General features: G+C 42.8%; 1 protein-coding gene across 4 annotated transcripts in view; it reads left to right on the forward strand.

Moving 5' to 3' along the window:
* EPB41L3 (erythrocyte membrane protein band 4.1-like 3) overlaps positions 1-19,991 on the forward strand; it is a 214,367-nt gene that overhangs the window by 182,026 nt on the left and 12,350 nt on the right. For 2 of the 4 annotated variants that reach the window (XM_010859099.1, XM_010859101.1), the window contains 3 exons: positions 1,839-2,059; positions 11,299-11,352; positions 14,339-14,530. In XM_010859099.1, coding sequence (XP_010857401.1) covers positions 1,839-2,059; positions 11,299-11,352; positions 14,339-14,530 — 467 coding nt within the window. Of the gene's footprint in view, positions 1-1,838; positions 2,060-5,746; positions 6,311-11,298; positions 11,353-13,569; positions 13,606-14,338; positions 14,531-19,991 lie in introns of all 4 variants that reach the window. The other 2 variants (XM_010859102.1, XM_010859100.1) reach the window with 2 other exon arrangements.

Below are 19,991 nucleotides of genomic sequence, written 5' to 3' on the forward strand. Positions count from 1 at the left end.
AGGTCCCAGGTTTAGGCGCCATCTGTAAGGTGGCATCATGGCCACCTCTGGCAGGGTTGTCGCAAAGAGTGAATAAGATGCTGGTGAAAGCAGTCTTATTCCAGATGTGACCCTGAGACCTCAGCAGGCATATTGAGAGTCATTCTTTAGGCTCTTGTGAGCGGGCCTAGGAAGGTCAGTTACCTTTCCCTACCTTCTACAAGAGTGTTCCATTTTTAGAATCTCTGAGAACCAAGCTTTTGGGAAACACAGTTTACTAGGACTGTTCGAAGCTGAATTAAGTTCTTTGAAAGTTCACATCCGCAGTGGCACCTTCTCTCCGTATCGTCTCATCTGCTCTTCTTTAAAGCATCTGTGTAAACTGGTGTGTGTTCTTTAAGTCAGTGTTGGAGGAGCTCATGTAGAATCACAGCTTTTTGCCCTGAATGTCCTTCACGTGGTTCTGTGATGTGAACCCAAGGGGACACATTTGCTGTGAATGCTGTTTTCCTTGGGACCCTCTGTGCGATGGTGATTGCTGAGAAGACAAGCCAACTGTGAAACCAGTGTACTAACTCCGTGCTGTGTCTCTCTCCCCCGCCCCAAAGTGACGCTAGTGTGTGTTGTCCCACTCTCTGGGGTCCTGCCGGTTCTCGTATGTTTTCTGTGCTGCTGTGTCGGGGACCATGGCTGCATGTTGGAATAGCTACTGCTTTTTGCAAGGTTGCATCTTCTATGAGAAAAGCCTAACAAGCCTTTTTAGGAAACTGTCTCATACAAGCTTTTTTGTCACTAGATGGAGATGTAAAATATCTTAGTGAAGGTATTTTAGTGAAATGGTTTACTATTCAAAGGAGTTCAGAGTTTTTTTTCTTAACGTTTATGTCTTAAACTCCCAAAAATATGAAAGCAGATTAAATTTTGCCTGTGATTTGAAAAGTAACCTTTCTAAATTTTAGTAAATTTTATGATACCTAAACCCTAAAAGAATGAGTAACAAATTTCAAAAAATTTAATTAAATCAGGTATCTCTTTCACTAAGACATTTTAGCTGGGAGGAAGGGCTGGGTCTTACATCTCTTAAATTTGCATGCTTTGCAGTTGCATGAATTACATTAGCAGTGTTTGTCTTCCTTTCCCCAAATACCAGAGATGAATGCACATTGTGCACATGTATGCACATTGTGGCAGTCTTTTTAAAACGCAGTAAAAATTAAAACATTTCTGCACTTCAGTTGAGCAGAGCTGCCATCCGAATTGTATCATCCCTGCTGAGATGGCTGCTTTTCAGTATAACTTAGGTAGCTTTTATATTGTAGGAGAGAGAGACTTTTCAACCACTAATAACAATAGTAGTAGTAGCAATAGCAATAACACTACAAAAAAATTCAGTGCTCCTCAACGACTGGCACTTCCAAAGATGTGCTTAAAGTCAAGTGTAGGAGGGCAGTCATCTGCTGTTAGTTGTGGAACTTGCCTCCGAGTGCTGCTGCCCAGCTGGTTGACTCTGTGGGTAAGTGGCTCAGCAGTCACTCATTGCTCCCCGGTTTCCACTCACATCCACCTTCACACACATCCTTATCAGAGAGCCTGCGAGTGGATGAACACTGTGCTGGTGGCTTCAAGAGATGAGCATGGAAATCACGCTTAGACGCAGTTACAGGTGACAGAAATATGAAACTGCGTTGTTGCTTAGATGAGAGTAACTGCAAGGCTGATGTGTCTTTTGAAGAGAAACCTGGTGCTTTACGGGGTTTTTTGCTTTTTTTTTTCCCCTGTAATAGGACAATGGGTGGCGTCCATCCTTCTTCTGACTTAACTATCTCAGACTTTATTTCTCCAATTGTATCTGCTTTTAGCGTCAGTGAATGAAAACCATGAAATATACATGAAGGATTCTGTGTCCGCTGCAGAGGTTGGTACTGGCCAGTACATCACCACAAAGGGCATGTCTCAGACCAACTTGATCACCACTGTGACTCCGGAGAAAAAGGCCGAGGAGGAGCGGGACGAGGAGGAGGACAGACGGAAAAAGGCCGAGGAAGCCACGCCGGTTGCTGCCGTCCGGCACGAGGGAAAGGTACATCTCCCCTCTGCCTCCCAGGGCGCCTGCAGATTCTAAAGAACTCCTGAATGGTGCTGAGAATGTGAAGCAGGAATGTGTACATAAGACTTAGGCTGACTCATAGCTCAGCGTTAGTCACATTCATACTATCAGTCTTTATTATTTCTTCTGTCCACAGTTTTCCTCTGAAAGATCCCTTTTTTAACTTTTTGAAACTGCTTATTGAACGACTTAGGTGCTACGTAAGACTTTCAACAGCTGTCCTGTCTGTAGATCTTAAAAATACTTTTGGCGGCATATTAACCCATTTATTTGTGTTTGGGCTTAAAATTCAGAATTGCCGCTAAAGCTGTTTTCTTTGTTTCTGGCCCCATTCTCCTACCCAAGGGCTGTGTATTTATCTAGATGTACGGTATTGACTTTGCCATACTCTTGACTGCAAGTAACTGAGTGACCACAGCTTGCATATTCATACGCTGTTTTCTCTCTTAGTCTTTTGATTTTAACCTCATCATTAAAGTAGCCAGTGAATATATTTTGGAAAAGGGTTAAGGCAGACTTCACAGGGGAGACGGAGGGTGAACTTGGCAGTCATTTCTCCAGGGTGCTTGATTCGCTGAATTCGCTCACTTCATTTCATCTGAAATTCAATTTATTAAAAAAAAATAACATTATGGTTATTTCTGGAGTTCCAACACTACAAAGCAACTTTTTGAGAAAATGAAAGTCAAAAAACATCTAGATAGCATCCTTCTGGTTCCGGGTTATGTATCTTGCAGAGCAGCTCCCATAAAAGTCAAAAAATACAGTAGGAGGTTTATATGTATTAATCATGGAAACCCAGGAATGTACAGGGAGAAAGGAAACTGCAGAATAAAAATACTGTGTAACTTAGAGGTGATGCTAAAATTGATGCTAAACTTGATTCAAAAGTGCTGTTTTGCAGGCGGGCTCTTCAGATGTAGAGGCTGGGGTGGGAATTTCCCCTGGGGCTCTGTAGAGAATACTTTTGGTTAGAATGTAACAGAGACTTCTGAACAGGCAGATTGGCAAACGTATCATCATTCTGTTTATGATAGAACATCCCAGTAACCCAGTGCACAGCCCTTTTCTTAGGGCGAGTGAGGGAATGAGTGAAGTCACTCAGTCGTGTCCGACTCTTTGTGACCCCATAGACTGTAACCTACCAGGCTCCTCCGTTCATGGGATTTTCCAGGCAAGAGTTTCTTAGGGTAAGATTAACTAATTTGCCTAACTCAAAAATAAAGACAGGGCATAACAACAAGGATATCTGGCTCACTTTAGCTACAAAAATGTGCATTGTTCTGACTTTCATTTTCACACACCTCCTTTTCAGTTAAGGCGGGTTTTAACTAGGTCTTAATCAGAAAATGATAATATACTTGAAAACCAGTGCGTCCCATGATTTCTGGAAGTTGCCCAGGCTAACACTCCACTTTCAGGGATGTGTAAATAATATGAAAGTATTAGTCACAGTCGTGTCTGACTCTCTCTGACTCCATGGACTGTAGCCCACCATGTTCCTCTGTCTATGGGATTTTCCAGGCAAGAATACTGGAGTGGGTTGCCATGCCCTCCTCCAGGGGATCTTCCCGATCCAGGGATCGAACCCAGGTCCCCCGCATTAGCAGGCAAATTCTTTATCTTCTGAGCCACCAGGAAAGCCGAATAAGATGAAGTGAGCTATAAAAGTAAATGACTTGTCCTTTGCTCCTGAAATGATCCACTCCTACTTTATTGATTTTAGAAGATCAGGGATTTGTTTACGTGAGATGGAGCCCTGAGCCGGTGTCACTTGGTGCCGTTTGTGCCACCGGAGAATGGAAAGACAAAGGAGACTGTGGCTGTGAGAGTCAGAGCGCCGTGACCCAGATGCCTTCTGAGAGGCTGGGGCCCAAAGCTCCTGCTGCAGTAACTGCCTGCTGTCTCCCTCCCCCCACCCCCACCCCCCACCACCACAAAGACTGTTTTAAAACCTAACTACTTCAAAAAAAAAATTAAAAAATCCACTCTAATCAGCCACGTAAAAGATTAAGCCATAATTTCATTTTTCTCCGTCTTCCAAAAGGAGCACAGCACTCTTTTTATTTTGTTAACCAAAATGAAGGTGTGTTACTGAAAACAGTACTTAAACGACTGGTCCCTGATTCCTTTAAGAATGTGTTTCCCCAACGATGATCACCGCAGGTGACGGGGAAGCCTTCTGAGGGCTCTTAACTTTTGCATTATCCTCAGTTCAATGAGATTTGTGCAAGGTCTTGTGTAAGTACAATGTTTAACATCAAATGTGAGTATTAGGAAAAGACATATTTGTCTGATATCAAAAAAGAGACACTTCTGCATTATAGTAGGTCCATGCTATCATTTTATTTGTGCATTTTCTTACCCTCTGCCTCTGTACTTCCCAAGTCAGGGTTGGATAACCGCCACAAAGCAAGCTGGGTAATGTCCATGCTATCAGGACACTAGGCAGAAACACACATGTGCGTACACACATGCACACACACACACACACACACACACGGTGGACGTGCGGTCATCTTCAGGCTCCAGGTGACCTTGTCTTGAACTCCTTGGTGGCAGCAGCCTCTACACTGGACCCAGGTCCTGTTTGGCCTTTGCCTGCTTCCTCTCCCCTCACCCGCTGCCCACCCCACCTCCTCGCTCAGCAGTCCCCCTCCACCTGCAGAGAAAGCTGGCTGTGGTCACAGAGACCGTGGGGCCAGGGAGGGTGTGAAGAGCTTCACATGCCCACAGAACCCTGCACAGCCCTCCCTGGGAGCAAACTCATGTGATGCTGGCCTAGATCTTCCTCTTAAAGACTCAAACCATACCACTCCTCTGCTAAGAAAATGCAGAAGACTGGGAAATTGTGTCTTTCTATTACTTATGGATCACACATAATACAGAGTAAACACTGATAAACCACATCACAAAAAAACACAGTCTTTTCGGCTAGTTAGCTTATTGAAAGCACTTCTTCAGGCTCCTCTGGGTACACCATGGGTAAATGGAGCCGGAAGAGGAGTTTTCAGAAGAGCCTCAGTTCTTCACGGAGACTTCATGTTCCTACTGTGTTCACTGTGGATTTCCCTCGTGGGAACTGCTTACAGATAGGAATGGGGCCAGAAACTTCTTGATTTGGAAACCCACCTTGTTTTGGCTATCATCGACTCACCAAGGACAGGTGATGCTGGAGATTTTGCTTTAAATGACCGCAAATTGGATTCACTGTGATTTTAATCCAGTTGAACCCTCATGACAGATCTGGTAGCCGGACATCAGGAGAAGTTATTGAAAGTCTTGGTTTTACGTTATCAGAGTTATATTTTCTCTCAGCATCCTAACCATTCATGGAGTTGTTGGTCTAAACACAAGTTTTGAATCGTATGAAACATGTAGATACTGAGATTTCCCACAGATATCTTCCCCTCCAACCTTTTTTTACAGCCTACCCTATGTTTGGCTTGAGGGTCTAATGGGGAAAACGATGGCTCTTCATGGGAGCGTTGGCATGCACCTCGAATGCTTTAAGATTCATGAACGACCCCAGTGCTGAAATTCTTGTTTTGACGATTTTATATCGGTACCCATAAGAAAATTAACTAATCGCAGTTTTCTTTTTGTCCTTTTGCACCTCTGTTCGCTGCTCTCTGTCTCTCTCGCTGTCCCTCACATCAGTCACCTGGGCTTGGCACCGACTCATGCCCCCCGCTCCCCCCATCAGCCCACCGTCCCCCTGCATCCCCCACAGGGCTCCGCAGGAGGTGTCAGGAGAACGGGCAGCCCCCGCTGGGGGTCGAGCTGGCCCGAGACTCCAGGCGCCAGCACGGGGAGCCCGCCTCGGACCCTGACAGCCGAGGGAAGCCGTGCCCGGGGGACCACGACGTGGCTCTCGGCTACAAACCGCAGCCGGGCAGAGGGGCCACCCTGTTTTCCTTCTCCCTGCAGCTCCCTGGGTCCTTCCCCTCTCTCCTGGATGACGATGGCTACCTGTCCTTCCCCAACCTGTCCGAGAGCGCCCTCCTGCCCCAGAGCCTGCAGCATTATCTCCCCATCCGCTCGCCCTCCCTCGTGCCCTGCTTCCTCTTCATCTTCTTCTTCCTGCTCTCCGCCTCCTTCTCAGTGCCCTATGCCCTCACTCTCTCCTTCCCTCTGGCTCTGTGCCTCTGCTACCTGGAGCCCAAGGCGGCCTCCTTGAGTGCCTCACTAGACAATGACCCGAGTGACAGTTCAGAGGAAGAGGTGTGTACCTCGGCATAGAACACACGTCCCTGTCGTGTTCGGGGCTTCGGTCCGAAACACTTGGTAGACGGCTGCTGCGATAGTGGTCCTCCTTTCAGAGCCTCATTTGCCGTCTGTGCCACTCCGTGCAGAGGTTTTGTGTGCCGGGGATGCGCCCCCCCAGCCCCGGGGTTAGGCACAACACCATGTGGACACAGCAGGCTGAGCCCAGCCAGACCCGTGCTGCCACCCACCGCCTCCTGCAAATGGGAAAGGACTCAGCCTCGAGGCAATCATACATAAATAACCCGTTTGCTCTGTAGGAACTCAGGGTCAAATAAAGGCTCTGTTTAGTTACCATTCAATAAAGGAAAGGACACAGAAGACAGATAAAGTAACTTTTCAGCTAGACGAGGCAAGGTACCAAAATGTGTCCTGATGCAGTGATGCTCTGTGCTGATACGCGCCCAGTAAAGGATGCTCCAGGTGCGGGGAAAGGGCCCCGCCCTTGAGGGTACATCACCACCAGGGTGGCTTTCCAAGGTTGTAAGCGCCTCCCTCTCCTCCCTGGAGGTTCTGAAATGCCCCCACCGCTCTTTGACGGTCATTGCCAGACTGTCCGTGTGACTCCTGGAGGAAAGTCCAATCCTGTGGTTGTGTTGAGTCAGAAAGATAGGCTGGAGCCTTTTAAAACACCCAGTGACATCAGTTATGGCAGGGTCAGAAACGGGAGCAGAAAGAGCTGAAGTTGAAAACAGCGGTTTTCAAACACAGTCGGGGAGAGACTCATTTTAGGTTTCTATACACCATAAAAATGGGCTGAAATTCCTTGAGCACAAGCAATGCCAGATCAGGTATTGGGAGGCAACCATGCTGTCAGGCCAGCGTGAGCCCCAGATCCACCCACGTGGAGACAGTCTGGTAGGTGAGCCTCTGGGGCTGGCAGCCAGGAAAGGACTTGAGCCTTCCACCTCCGTACCTGAAAGCGGGCTGACCCGCATCCCTCATCTGAGCCACTGGGGGAGGTGACATGGTAGCTGGTAGTTTTTCCTTTTAATTGCTCCCTTTCCCACCACTGCACTGGCACGTGAATAGCCCAGCGGTTTCCCTTTGTGCAGCCTTCAGTAGACGCCAGGAAAAGTACAGAAGCTGCCAACAGGCCTCTGGCTGACACCCCTCCTCCCCCACCCCCACCTACACCTCCCCCTAGCTCCTCCAGCAATTCTCTTCCCACAAAACAAGGGTTTTGTGGCAGGAGACAAACTCGATACACCTAGCAGTTAAAAAAATCACAAAGTCAAAGCAGCACTTTAAAAAGGAAAGAAAGTCTATTCAGGTCTGTGCTCAGCTAGAAGTGATAATTCCAGCACACCTGTGAGTGTATAGCATTGCAAGGTGCATAAGCATCTATATTTAGTTGTATTATGACCATTTCTTTGTGGCAGCAGGGAAAAAATGGTAATGATCTGAGAGATGTTCTAAAGAAAAGTTTAGCCTTTCAATTTGATATTGTCTAAGAACCCTTTGCAAGGTTCTTGGATCTTACATGACTTAGATCCAAATCTTAACTGTTATAGAACTATTTTCACACATGGAAAATATTTTAAGAGAAAAACCACTGTAAATCCTAGTCTTGAATATCTGTTTCTCACAGTAGAAGCATTATCAAACAATGTAGGTCTAAACATACAGCCTTTAAGAACACAATATCATCTACAAAAGCTGTTTGTACTATTAACTGGTTTCCAACCTGGATATCATCTATTCCTTTAGCAATGGAGTTAGTCATCCAGCTCACAGAAGGCAAAAAGATTGCCATTTTATGTTCTTCTGCATTGTTAAATAACTGAACTTTTATGTAGCCAACCACACAGATCTTGTGCCTAATCCAGGGTATACATCTTGTTGTAATCAGTGCATGAAAATTAATGTTCTACTTGGGCATGTCTGCGTTACATCAGCAAAACAAATCACAGCACTTACTCCTTGCAAGCTGGTGGCAGCGTGGCTGGTGTGTCATAAACCCTCCTTGTTCCTGCAAACCCCTAAGACCGTGAACCAGCTCTGGCCTCGGCAGCCTTCCTGGCCACCCATGACAGCCTCCTGCCACATGACCTTGTATTTGGCCATCTGTTCAGTGTCGCCTCTTAACCCCAAATGTTAAGAGCTATGTGCTCTGGTTCAAGCTGAGCTAGAAAACTCAGATGTAGGTCATTCAGTTTAAAAAAAAAAATCACCATTTGTTGACACGGCCTGTTTTCTTCCCTGGGCCTCAAGCACTTTGGCAGCAAAACCGGGAGACTTTGTAACATGCAGTTCAGCTCTGTCACTTTCATTTTGCAAAATCACTAATGACTGGAACGCTTTTTAAATATTTTGACATCCCTGCTTACATTTGTCACATGTGGCTGTGGCTTCATTAGTCCCAGCCCTTCTCAAGAGTGAAATCCAGTGTAGAGAGCTGTAATCCTTTCAAACTGTAGGGCAGTTGGCCATTTTTTTCTTTTGTCCTTCTAAAATTTGGCTCAAATACAGAGGGGCTGAATACTAAATCATCTACATCTCCCAAAAGACATAAGATGAACTTAGTTCACCATAAATTGTGTGTCAACTTGTGAAGCATTTTTTGATGATGCCAAAAAAAGGAGATGGATTAAATCTGGAGGAAAAGATTGACCACCTGATTTAACACTTTAAATTGTGTAAACACATCATATGATAGTCCATGGTGCAGCACACACTTTGCAGTTTTACTTAGTCATGTTCCATTGGTCAGTCGTGTCCAGCGCTTTGCAACCCCATGGACTGTAGCCCGCCAGGCTCCTCTGTCCATGGGATTCTCCAGGCAAGAATAGTAGAGTGGGTTGCCATTCTCCAAACAGCTGCTATAAAAGTTGTTTTATTCAGCCTTTATGACTTCAGTCTTTAACTGTTTACTGATCAGGTACTATATTTGTTGAAGGACTGACTGACTAGGTTCTAAGTAGGAATGTAAAGGAGCTTAGATGTGGCCTAAGCTACTATTTATTTGTGTATACCTAGGAAAAATAACAGCAATAATGGTGAAACATTGAATTGGCTGAACTTTTTGGCCAACCCAGTATTATATTCATAGCAATATTTATGATTTTATAGGCATTTTTAGCTCTGTGTGTGTCAGGTAGTTAGGGATATTAATTTCCCCATTTTCCAAGAAGGAAATGGGAATTCAAATATGAAACATTCCCCTCGTGCCGCAGAGTTAAATAGCAAGCATTAGAGCTGGTGTCATTCTGACATGAGACCCCTCTCTCTTATTATTAACTGTGGCGGTAATTCCAGTACCAAGATGCTTGGAACGCTGCTGAAGTGAATTCTAAAGCCGTAGGGGAAGTAACATAAGGGGGAAGAGAAATACTTTGAAGAACATTCGAGGCCTTTGGCACAGCTAGTTAGTCCTCTGAACCAAGTCGTTTTTACTTGTTCTCGAAAGCCTAAGGTTTCCTTGAGTTGTTCTGTACCTTTCAACAGCAACCTAACTCTGTCTTCCTAAATCAAACCAGCCTTGCCCTAGACTGTCAGTTGGTGAAACCATGTTAATGCACCACCAGGGTCACCTGATAAGAAGATTAATAGCCACCCCCCTGCCAGGTGTTGCCAAGATGGTTGGGTCATGACAGCTGTCAGTGTGGTTTCTTTACCAACCTATTGGAAAGGGTTCCCTGCCCCGCTTAGGCACGGGAGCAGGTTGCCAGGATAGAGACTTAGGTGCATAGGGCAAGCATGAGTGACAACTCCTTTTCTTTCAGGAATATAGGAAATGAAAGCTTGGGAGCAGGTCAAAAAGTCAAGCCAGCCAAGAGTTGTGTCAACTTAATCATGTCCCAGCCCTCCCTCTTGATAACCCATGTTCTTTGCAGTGAAAGATCTAAGAGGCAGATTCACAACCTTAGAACCCCTAGTTTTGATTGTCATTTACAAATTATTAATCACACAGCTTCATTCAAGGGAATTTTAATAGTTGCTAGTTTCAAAGGGAAAGTCAGTTGATATTATGTAAGATGTTTAGGTCTCCTTTTCAATGGCCATGGCTCTTCTCTCCTCCAAAAAAAAAAAAAAAAATGAAAAGTGTTTGTTCTAAATCGTAAACGTCTATAAAACAGATTAAAAATCAGTCCTGAAATTCCTATTGTAATTCTCCCGTGAAAACCTAGGGTCTGTAAAATGCTGTGCTTTGTTTTATTTGTTTCCAACTAAATGTCTCTTTCCCTCCCTCTCTCCTTATTTTTCATTACTATTATTATTATTATTTGCTTCATTTGAATGTTTATTTGGAACAAGATATTCAAATTCCATACTTTTATATACCTCTTTCTATTGGAGGTGGGACAAAGTAAACAATATATAGTCTTAAAAATATCTAGTTACCAATGCTGCTGGAGAGTTAAGTTACACTTTTCGTACATAAAACATAGGCCAGAGTCACTGGCATGTGCTTTTTAGAATTAAAGGGTAATGCAGATAGCCTGATGGTCTTAGATGGATGCAAATTATCAAAATGATATAAAAAATGAGGGGCTGAAAGTCCAGTGACTATTATAGTAGCTTTTTATTTAAATGTACTTGTTTATTTACCTTTCAATTGTGACCTATTATACTAGAATTTTTAAAAAATATATAGATTGCAATTTTATTTGCATTTAACATTTTTAGATCTTTCTTGGGGTTTCTGTTAAAAGGGCGGGAGAACGACACAGCAGCAGACATGGCACCCTGGCTAACACGCGTCCTGCGGTTCAGGCGGGCCGTGTGCTGCTGGTCTTCCTCCGAGTGTCTCTGCTGATGGGACCTGGCTCTGGCCTACCTTTGGCTTTTGTTTGCACCTGCATTCTTGTGGGAAGGTAGTGCGATTTTACAGGGCACAGAGAAAGGGACTGGGCTCTCGGACCCAGACATACCTGCTTTGACCAGATGATTTGTTTTCTCTTCCTGCCTTTCTCCTGAAACCTGATCACCTCTGCCACCCACAGACGGACAGTGAGCGCACAGACACGGCAGCTGATGGGGAAACCACCGCCACTGAGGTTGGTACTGTAACCGAGGGGCTCGGCCCGTTGCCTGATGACAATGCTCTGAGGGCCAGCTCTGTGTTTATTAGCAGCTTGCATTTAGCATTTTGGCATTTAGAGTGGAGAGAAATGCTACCTTAATAATAGGAGTTAAAAATATTCTGCTGCCTAGCCCACTGGTTCTCAAACTCTGGCCTGCATCAGAGTCACCTAGGGTTTTCTATTCGCGTTCAGAAGAAGGTCTGGAGTAGGCTTGAGAATTTACATTTCTAACAAATTCCCAGGTGACAGTGGTTCTGTCGGTTGTGGGGTTGCATTTTGAAAACTCTTGGCTAAACTGATAATACATTTAAAAAAATGTATTCCCTTAACCCAGAAGTTTATGTATGATAGCCATAATAGGAGGGGGAAGATGTCAGGGGAAGGTCACAATTAATTTAAGTAGCTTGTTTACTGAATACAAATACATTTTAAAATCCTAAATGGTCAGAATGCTTATTAAAATTATAATACTTCTCTTAACTCATTTTTTGTAGTCTGGATATAGTCTAGGTTACTCAAAAGAAACTAATTCCCCAGGGAAGAGAAAATTAGCAAATTACTGTTAGTACTTTATGGAAAAAAAGAAAAATTATCACATTGACCAGTGATAGGAGAAAAACTGTGCTATTATTTAATTTTATTAATTTTTAGGGTTCATTAAATATGTATATGGCTTGTTGTTTTTTAAATCTTCTCTATCAGCAACTAATTAAGATATCTGCAAAAAACAATATTTATCTCTAGTAGTAGAAATCAAGATGTTCATTTCCTAAAGTGCTAACAGAATTTATTTTTCACTTTGCTGTAGTGTTTACATTAGGTTGTTTTTTATGTTATCCAATCATAATATTTTCTAGTTGGGTATTTAGGAAGAACTAAAAATATTACAAGTAGTATTTACACATCATTTCACCGAAAATATTTTCAGGAAAACATTTCAAAATGGAGTTAATTGTTTTTTTCCTTTGGAAATGGCAGAGTTCAATTCAAAACTTGGAAATCATCATTTGTTAATTTAAAGATAATACTGGAAAATTATTAGCAGTTTCTTTTAGGCAGTCACATATAAACTGATTATAGTATAATCATTTTCTATGCCAAATATCCCAATTGCATCTTAATTTTGTGAGAATTAGTTACAGGTAGCTACTGATACATTCAATAAATTTCATTGTAATCCTAACGTATGCTATAAACGAAAAATATTTTAATAATACTACTTTAAATTTTCTAGCAGTTTTAAAATTTGTATTACATTTGAAGCATGCAAGTGAAGACATGTAACATAGATAGATTATGCATTTTAAAAATAAAACGAAGAGCTATGAACCCACCACCATTGTAGAGTCAACATGCTACCAGCCCTCTAACACTTTTTATAAATAAAAAGCGTTATTTTTATTGGAGCTCTTCTTTTTTCTGGAGCTGGTTGTAACAGTAGTTCAGAGTGGGGCATTCAGGTTAGACAGTCTGGTCCCCATTGAAACCCAGACAGACTCACCTTGAAGGCAGCCTGCTCCAGTATCACCTGCTTCTCATCCATAACTTCACTCTGGACCTCCTCTTGTGGTTGATTTTGGACTCGAGGGAGGTTTATTTATTTATTTTAATTTTCTTAGTTACCCAGTATCAGCCCTCTCCTCTTCCTAAATTTGTTTTAAAGTACGTGGGCTCAACAAATTCAAGGTTTAAAGAAATTTTTTAACGTGAGAACCTTTGTGTTAAGTTCTGTGTGTCTCACTTCTCTAGTCTACAAATCGGGGATCATAATAGCTAACCTCGTAGGATTATGGGAAAGATTGACTCAGAGCACTCATCATTGGGTATTCATAGCCGTTTGGTGAATTTTAATTTTGATGTGGCCCCTCACACTTCCTGAACCATTTCTAATGTAAGGACAACACGTCAAGTCCTAGCTGTCACCTCCCACACAGGGTGTATGCTTGTCATACTTGGAAGTCTCCAAGTTGAAGCGTCCAAGACCCACCGAGCAAGGAGTCTTTTGCTCTCATCATCTCATTAAGCTTCATAATTTGTGGGTGAGAACATTGTGGTTCACATATAAGAAAGAAATGTCCTCTAATGTAAGCAAGTGTCCCCGCGTAGCTGGCTTATCTAGACCCCGTCCTTCGATCTCAGAGTCGATGGCATGGTAAGACTTTATCTCCCACTCTTTCTTGATGCTGGCAGTCGGACCAGGAGGAAGATGCAGAGCTCAAGGCACAGGTAGAAAACTCAAAATGGAACAAAAGCCAAAAAAAAAGCAGCGTGCGATAAGTCACTGTTGGTCTCCAGTGTTCAGATCTTCCAGCATGCTCCGTGGCGGTGACCGTGTGTTGGTGCCGTGCGCAGGGTGGCACTTGTTTTCGTGACTTATCATGTCCCTTACCTTTCCTTTCTTTTCCACTTTTTTCAGAATAGTCTGATTAAGCGAATAAAGGGTGAAAATGTGTATGTCAAACATAGTAATCTTATGTTAGAGGTTGGTATTGGTATATACCAGTGCATGCTCATGTGTGTTGGTTTTCCTCCAGGGGCACACCTGTGGGCTCGTACCATGATGCATGAAGGGTGTGTTCTCACCTGTGACTACGTGTGGTTGACTTCTCTGCTTCCTTTGATTCCTTCCTGTCCCCCCGATGTAGATCCCCTTTCCTGTGTGTGTATTTATTTTAATTCTCTGGTTCTGTGTGAATTACACTCTTTACAGTTGACCTTTGAAACTTTTGATTTTTATGCTTGTGTGATGGAGATTTTGTTTTCCCTCGCTTTTCCTTGGAAATATCACATTTTCACCAGAATGTTTGTGGTAGTGTCATGAACCCTGATCAGAATTTTTTTTTTTAATTTTGACTACTAATGAGATAACGACCTTACTTTTAAAAAGAGAGCGAGCACGTGCAGAAAGGAAATCAAATGTAAAACGTTGACTGTTGGATTCTCTATGTTCTGAATATAGGAGCTAGATAAAACCCAAGACGACCTGATGAAACATCAGACCAATATTAGTGAGCTGAAAAGAACCTTTTTAGAAACCTCCACAGACACTGCCATCACGAACGAGTGGGAAAAGAGGCTTTCCACCTCCCCCGTGCGACTAGCCGCCCGGCAGGAGGATGCGCCCATGATCGAGCCGCTGGTACCCGAAGAGGTCGGTATTCAGGCGTCAGGCTGCACTCGTCTTCAGTTCACTAGCGTCACTCCTCTACAGGGTCTCCAGGGAAGGGATCTGGAAGGCTTCTGAGTATAGAATCTCACCCCTTGTCTGTGTATAACCTGTAAAATGATTGGGTGGCCAGGGAGTGAGTAATCTCATCCCATGGTGCCTTGGAATGACCGAGGACACTGTGGTGCAGGCAGGGCTGCTTGTTCTAGATTTCACAGCTAAGACACTGACCTATTGTATGAATTAACTGTCACTTTTTCTGAATGTACTTTTGCTGCCTGAAGAAACGCCCTGAAGGCCCATAAATGTTTCTCATCACTTGCAAGATGAGGCCTGTTGAGATGGTCTAATGTTTGAACATTGTTCTGGAGTTGATAACATTTCAGGACATATTTTCCTCTGGGAATACTATACTAGGCTTTTACTGGTATTTGATTTTTATTTATAACATATATATACATACAGTTTTTTAAAAACTGCTTATTTTAACTGACTTATATATAAACATTTATATTATGATTTATAATGAGTTTTTATTTAATTTTTAAGAGGGAAAGTAAAGGCCAGATTTTTGTTTATAACATATATATATATAGTTTTTAAAAACTGGTTATTTTAACTGATATATATATAAACATTTATATTGTGATTTATAATCAGTTTTTATTTGATTTTTAAGAGGGAAAGTAAACGCCAGAGGTCTTTTTGAGTAAGAGCTTTCCACATAGAACAAATACTCTCTTTAAATGTTCGGCGAGAGGACTCAGCTGGTGTAACTTCAAGGCTCCCCTGATGTAGGACCCACAGTGGCAGTGGAACTAATCTGACTGTAGACCATTACACGTCATCTTTCTTTATCTGTCTATCAAAAGAAGTCATTTTTAAAATCAGCTTCTTTCTAGCATCACATTGATTAAGTTATTTCTTACCAAGATTCCTTTCTTGAAAGACATTTGTCCAGGAAGATGGGATAGAACAGAATAAAATTAAAACTTAGGCCTTTATGGGAGAAAACTCCTTTTTAAGCAGGAGTCTATATGCAATGCTTAGGTATTAGTCATTTTCTAAACTTCCTTTGAAAGCTGTTTATCTAAAGTGACCACAATCCTGACTTTCTTGACAGTTCCAGTCCCACTTTTTAAAAAATGACAAGATGTATCTCCATTTCAATCATTTTGAAAAAGGCCTTTTTATGCAGAATAAATGAAAAGTCCAGTGACCAAAATATTCATGTACCATTGGTGGTGGTGGTGGTTTAGTCACTAAGTCGTGTCCGACTCTTGCAACCCCATGGACTGTAGCCCACCAGGTTCCTCTGTCCATGGGATTTTCCAGCCAAGAATACTGGAGTGGATTGCCATTTCCTTCTCCAGGGGATCTTCCTGACCCAGGATTCGAACTCAGGAATCGAACAGAGTTGCCTGCATTGCAAGTTTCATTCAGATTGTTTAGAGTTTCACAACAAAAAGTTTCAGATTTTCCAGATTGATTTAAATATTGTAGTTCCTGCATTAGTAAGACTGTCATTCATGAGTTATGGTCAGATTAGTTTTATCATCATTGGTCAAATTTGATTTACCCTATTTCTTTTTTATTTATTAGTTTTATATTTTTTTTTAAATTGGAGGGTAATTGCTTTGTAATGTTGCATTGGTTTCTGCCATACAACAGTGTGAATCAGCCATAAGGATACAGATGGCCCCTCCCTTTTGAGCCTCCCTTCCACACCCTACCCCATCCCACCACTCTTAAGTTGTCACAGAGCACCAGGAGCAACCTGTGTTATACAGTAACTTCACACTAGCTATTCTACATATAGCTCACCGTATTTCTATAAGGGCTGGAAATAAGGAAGGACACACTGGCTCTGAAGATGACAGATACTGGATTAAGTTACAAAAGCACAAAATAAATTGCCACTGAAAAAGTCAAGCCTCTCTTCCTCTGCTGTCACTTAAGGACTTGGGAGGTAGCAGGCTCTCTGAATGGAGGTTCAGGTAGTGTGCTTGGAAAAGTTAGAGTGGTGATAATAAACCAGGGGCTGTAGAAGTCTAGGCCATGAGACTTGTAAAAGAAATTCTTTTTGCTTATTAAATCCTCTAATTCTTTGAGAATAACATTGATGATCCCAGTCGTGTCCAACTCTTTTCGACCCCATGGACTATAGCCCACCAGGCTCCTCTGTCCATGGAATTCTCCGGGCAAGAAAACTGGAATGGGTTGACATTCCCTCCTCCAGGGGATCTTCCTGACCCAGGGATTGAACCTGTATCTCCTGCATTGCAGGCAGATTCTTTACGGCCTGAGCTACCAGGGAAGCCCATTGATGAATCCAAAGAACGTTAATGACTCGAAGAGGTGATGGTTTGAAATACTAAACTTGACATGGATACGGCTGCCACGTCCTTGCCTTGTCCTTGTTGATGCAGAGAAACTGCAATAGACCTAAGAAAGGATTTTTTTTACAAAAGGATTAAAGGGTGGAGGAAAGACGTCCTCTGCAGAAGAGCAAGCACTTGGTTTCCATAGCCCAGGCATCAGCAGCTGACTTTGTAACTGCGTTCAAGTGTCTGTTGAGCGGTTATGCAGATGGTGTACCTCAGGGCTTCTCTACCACCCAGAAGGGAAGACACTGTAGGAAGACTTGCTGGATACAAAGAAGAGCTTCTTAGAAACAGGGGTTATCAACTCTTTTATCAAAGGGGCTCTGAGAAAGCAGCTCTAAGTAGCTTCAAGTCCCAGAAGAGTGGTCCTTCCTGGGCTGGGCAGTCAGGGCTGTGCCCACTTCCCTTGCCTTGGGGGCTTCCATCTAACACTCCTCCCCAGTAGGATGACACCCAGTTTACACTCATTTGAGGGCCCTGGAGACAGCCCTAAGAACAACCCTGCAAGTTCTTATCTTTCAAATTCTTCTTCATTTCTATATTCAGACTTAACATGGCTTTCATTATTGGTTGTGTGAAAAGCACAAAAGATAATTGTGTCCTCCCAGCCGCTAGGCATATGCAAAGCATATTTGTTTAAAAATACATAAACAGAAGATATTCATCTTAGAGGTGAGATATTTTTCTAGATAAATTACTCATTTGATCTTACCCATTTGTTTAATGTATCTCACTTTAAATTAATTAAAACAGTAATTGGCCAGTTTTAGAAAGAGGTCTAATTATTTCTAAAAGAAGGTATTTAACTTAATTTTTTTAAGTGACATCTCAAAGTAATATTATTTGTGTCAGAAGGGTAAAGGAACTTTGATTTAGTGACCCCAAGCTTAGTTGGACTTTTTTTTGGCAATCTCAGTGATACAGTGTTGTTTTGGAAAGATAATATAATGACCCCTGATTTTTAATGAACCATCTTTTTCCTTATCTATGGTGGTCGAACCCTAAGTAAATCTATTTTGCTACCAACTTATGAACAATTAAGAAAATTAGGAGTTGGAAATACAACGAGCTAGTAATGGGATCATATTCTTAGAATATAATGTGTATTTAATGTAAAGTGTGAATTTTATTGCCAGTTGTTTCACGTTTCAAATGTTTGAGTTCACAGCAGACAAGAGGCCACGATGCCCCAAAGAAGCAAATGATAGCAAATCCTCCTGAACTTTGTAAACCAGGCAAACCCGCACATAGAACCCATGGAATGGAGGGTAGATGGATGAGATGTGAAGGGTGTCCGCTACATCTTCTGTCCACAGATATGTCCCATGGCAGCCTTTTTGTGATGCAGTCACAGGCCTAGTCCGTATCAGGGGAATAGTGAAAGTGTTAGTGGCTCAGTTGGGTCCGACTCTTTGTGACCCCATGGACTGTAGCCCACCAGGTTCCTCGGTCCATGAAATTTTCCAGGCAAGAATACTGGAGTGGGTTGCCATTTCCATCTCCAGGGGGGCTTCCCGACCCAGGGATTGAACTCTGGTCTCCCACATTGTAGGCAGATTCTTTACCATCTGAGCCACCAGGGGAATATTCCTTTGTGGTTATTTGAATACTGAGAATTTCCACATTCTAACCACAGTGCAATACAGGTTAGCAGTTATACACTGCCAGTGCTGTCCCCTTTTTTAAGGTGGCAGGCAGTTTTACTGGTATATAAGCTTAGCACACCCCACTCCAGTACTCTTGCCTGGAAAACCCCATGGATGGAGGAGCCTGGTAGGCTGCAGTCCATGGAGTCACTAAGAGTTGGACATGACTGAGCGACTTCACTTTCCCTTCTCGCTTTCATGCATTGGAGAAGGAAATGGCAACCCACTCCAGTGTTCTTGCCTGGAGAATCCCAGGGACGGGGGAGCCTGGTGGGCTGCCATCTATGGGGTCGCACAGAGTCGGACACGACTGAAGTGAGTTAGCAGCAGTAGCAGCAAGCTTAGCACGATCAACCCTCCCTATTCATGGATTCCAGATTGTGCACTTTCAACTACTCACTGAAATTTATTGTAATCCTAAAATACTAAACATTTTCATGATAATTTGCAGACAGGTGCAAAGTGGTTAAAAAATAAATAGTTGCTCAAGGCATTCCCAGATAAGGTTGAACAGGTAACAAGTTTCATGTCTCATACTGTAAGCAGGTGTCCTTTTCAAAGCCTGCTGAATGCCACGTTTTTGCTTTTTTATATTCTTGTTGGTGATTTTTGCTGTCTAAAATGACCTCCAGGCATAGCGCCGAAGTGCTCTCTAGTATTCCCAAGTACAGGAAGGCTGTGATGTTCCTTATAGGAAAATATGTGTGTTAGGTAAGCTTTGTTCAGGATTAAGTTACAGTGCTGCTGACTGTGAGTTCAGTGTTAATGGATCAATAATATATATTAAAGAAGTGGTCTTTAAATAGAAACACACATAAAACAAGGTTATGCATTGATCAGTTGATGAAAATTTCATGGCCAGAGGCACCCAGGAACCTGACTCTATCTTTCCCTTAGGAGCCATGGTTCAGCATTCACTAGTCCAGTGTTCACTGATTCAGTGTTCATGGAAACTGTATAGACCATAATTGTCATGAATACCTAGAATCAGCTCTATGCACTTTTCTGCTTTCTTATCCAAGTTTACTTTTGCTATTCAGGTCTCAGATGGCCCTTAAATTGGGCAAAAAAAGAAAAACCCATTCACCATGGATCATCTATACATGCTAGAGAAAATCATCTTTATTCTCTGAATCTGACTTCTGTGACTTTGCATTTAGACTCTGGATCATCTACAAGACTTTTAAACTACTGATACCTGGGTTCTGCATCAGAGTCTGATTTAATTAGAGGTGCACTTCACACATTCAATTCAGTTCAGTTCAGTCACTCAGTCGTGTCCAACTCTTTGCGACCCCATGAATCGCAGCACACCAGGCTTCCCTGTCCATCACCAACTCCCAGAGTTCACTCAGACTCACATCCATCGAGTCAGTGATGCCATCCAGCCATCTCATCCTCTGTCGTCCCCTTCTC

Source organism: Bison bison, unplaced genomic scaffold, assembly GCF_000754665.1.
Source record: "Bison bison bison isolate TAMUID 2011002044 unplaced genomic scaffold, Bison_UMD1.0 scf7180017864453, whole genome shotgun sequence".
Taxonomy (NCBI): Eukaryota; Metazoa; Chordata; class Mammalia; order Artiodactyla; family Bovidae; genus Bison; species Bison bison.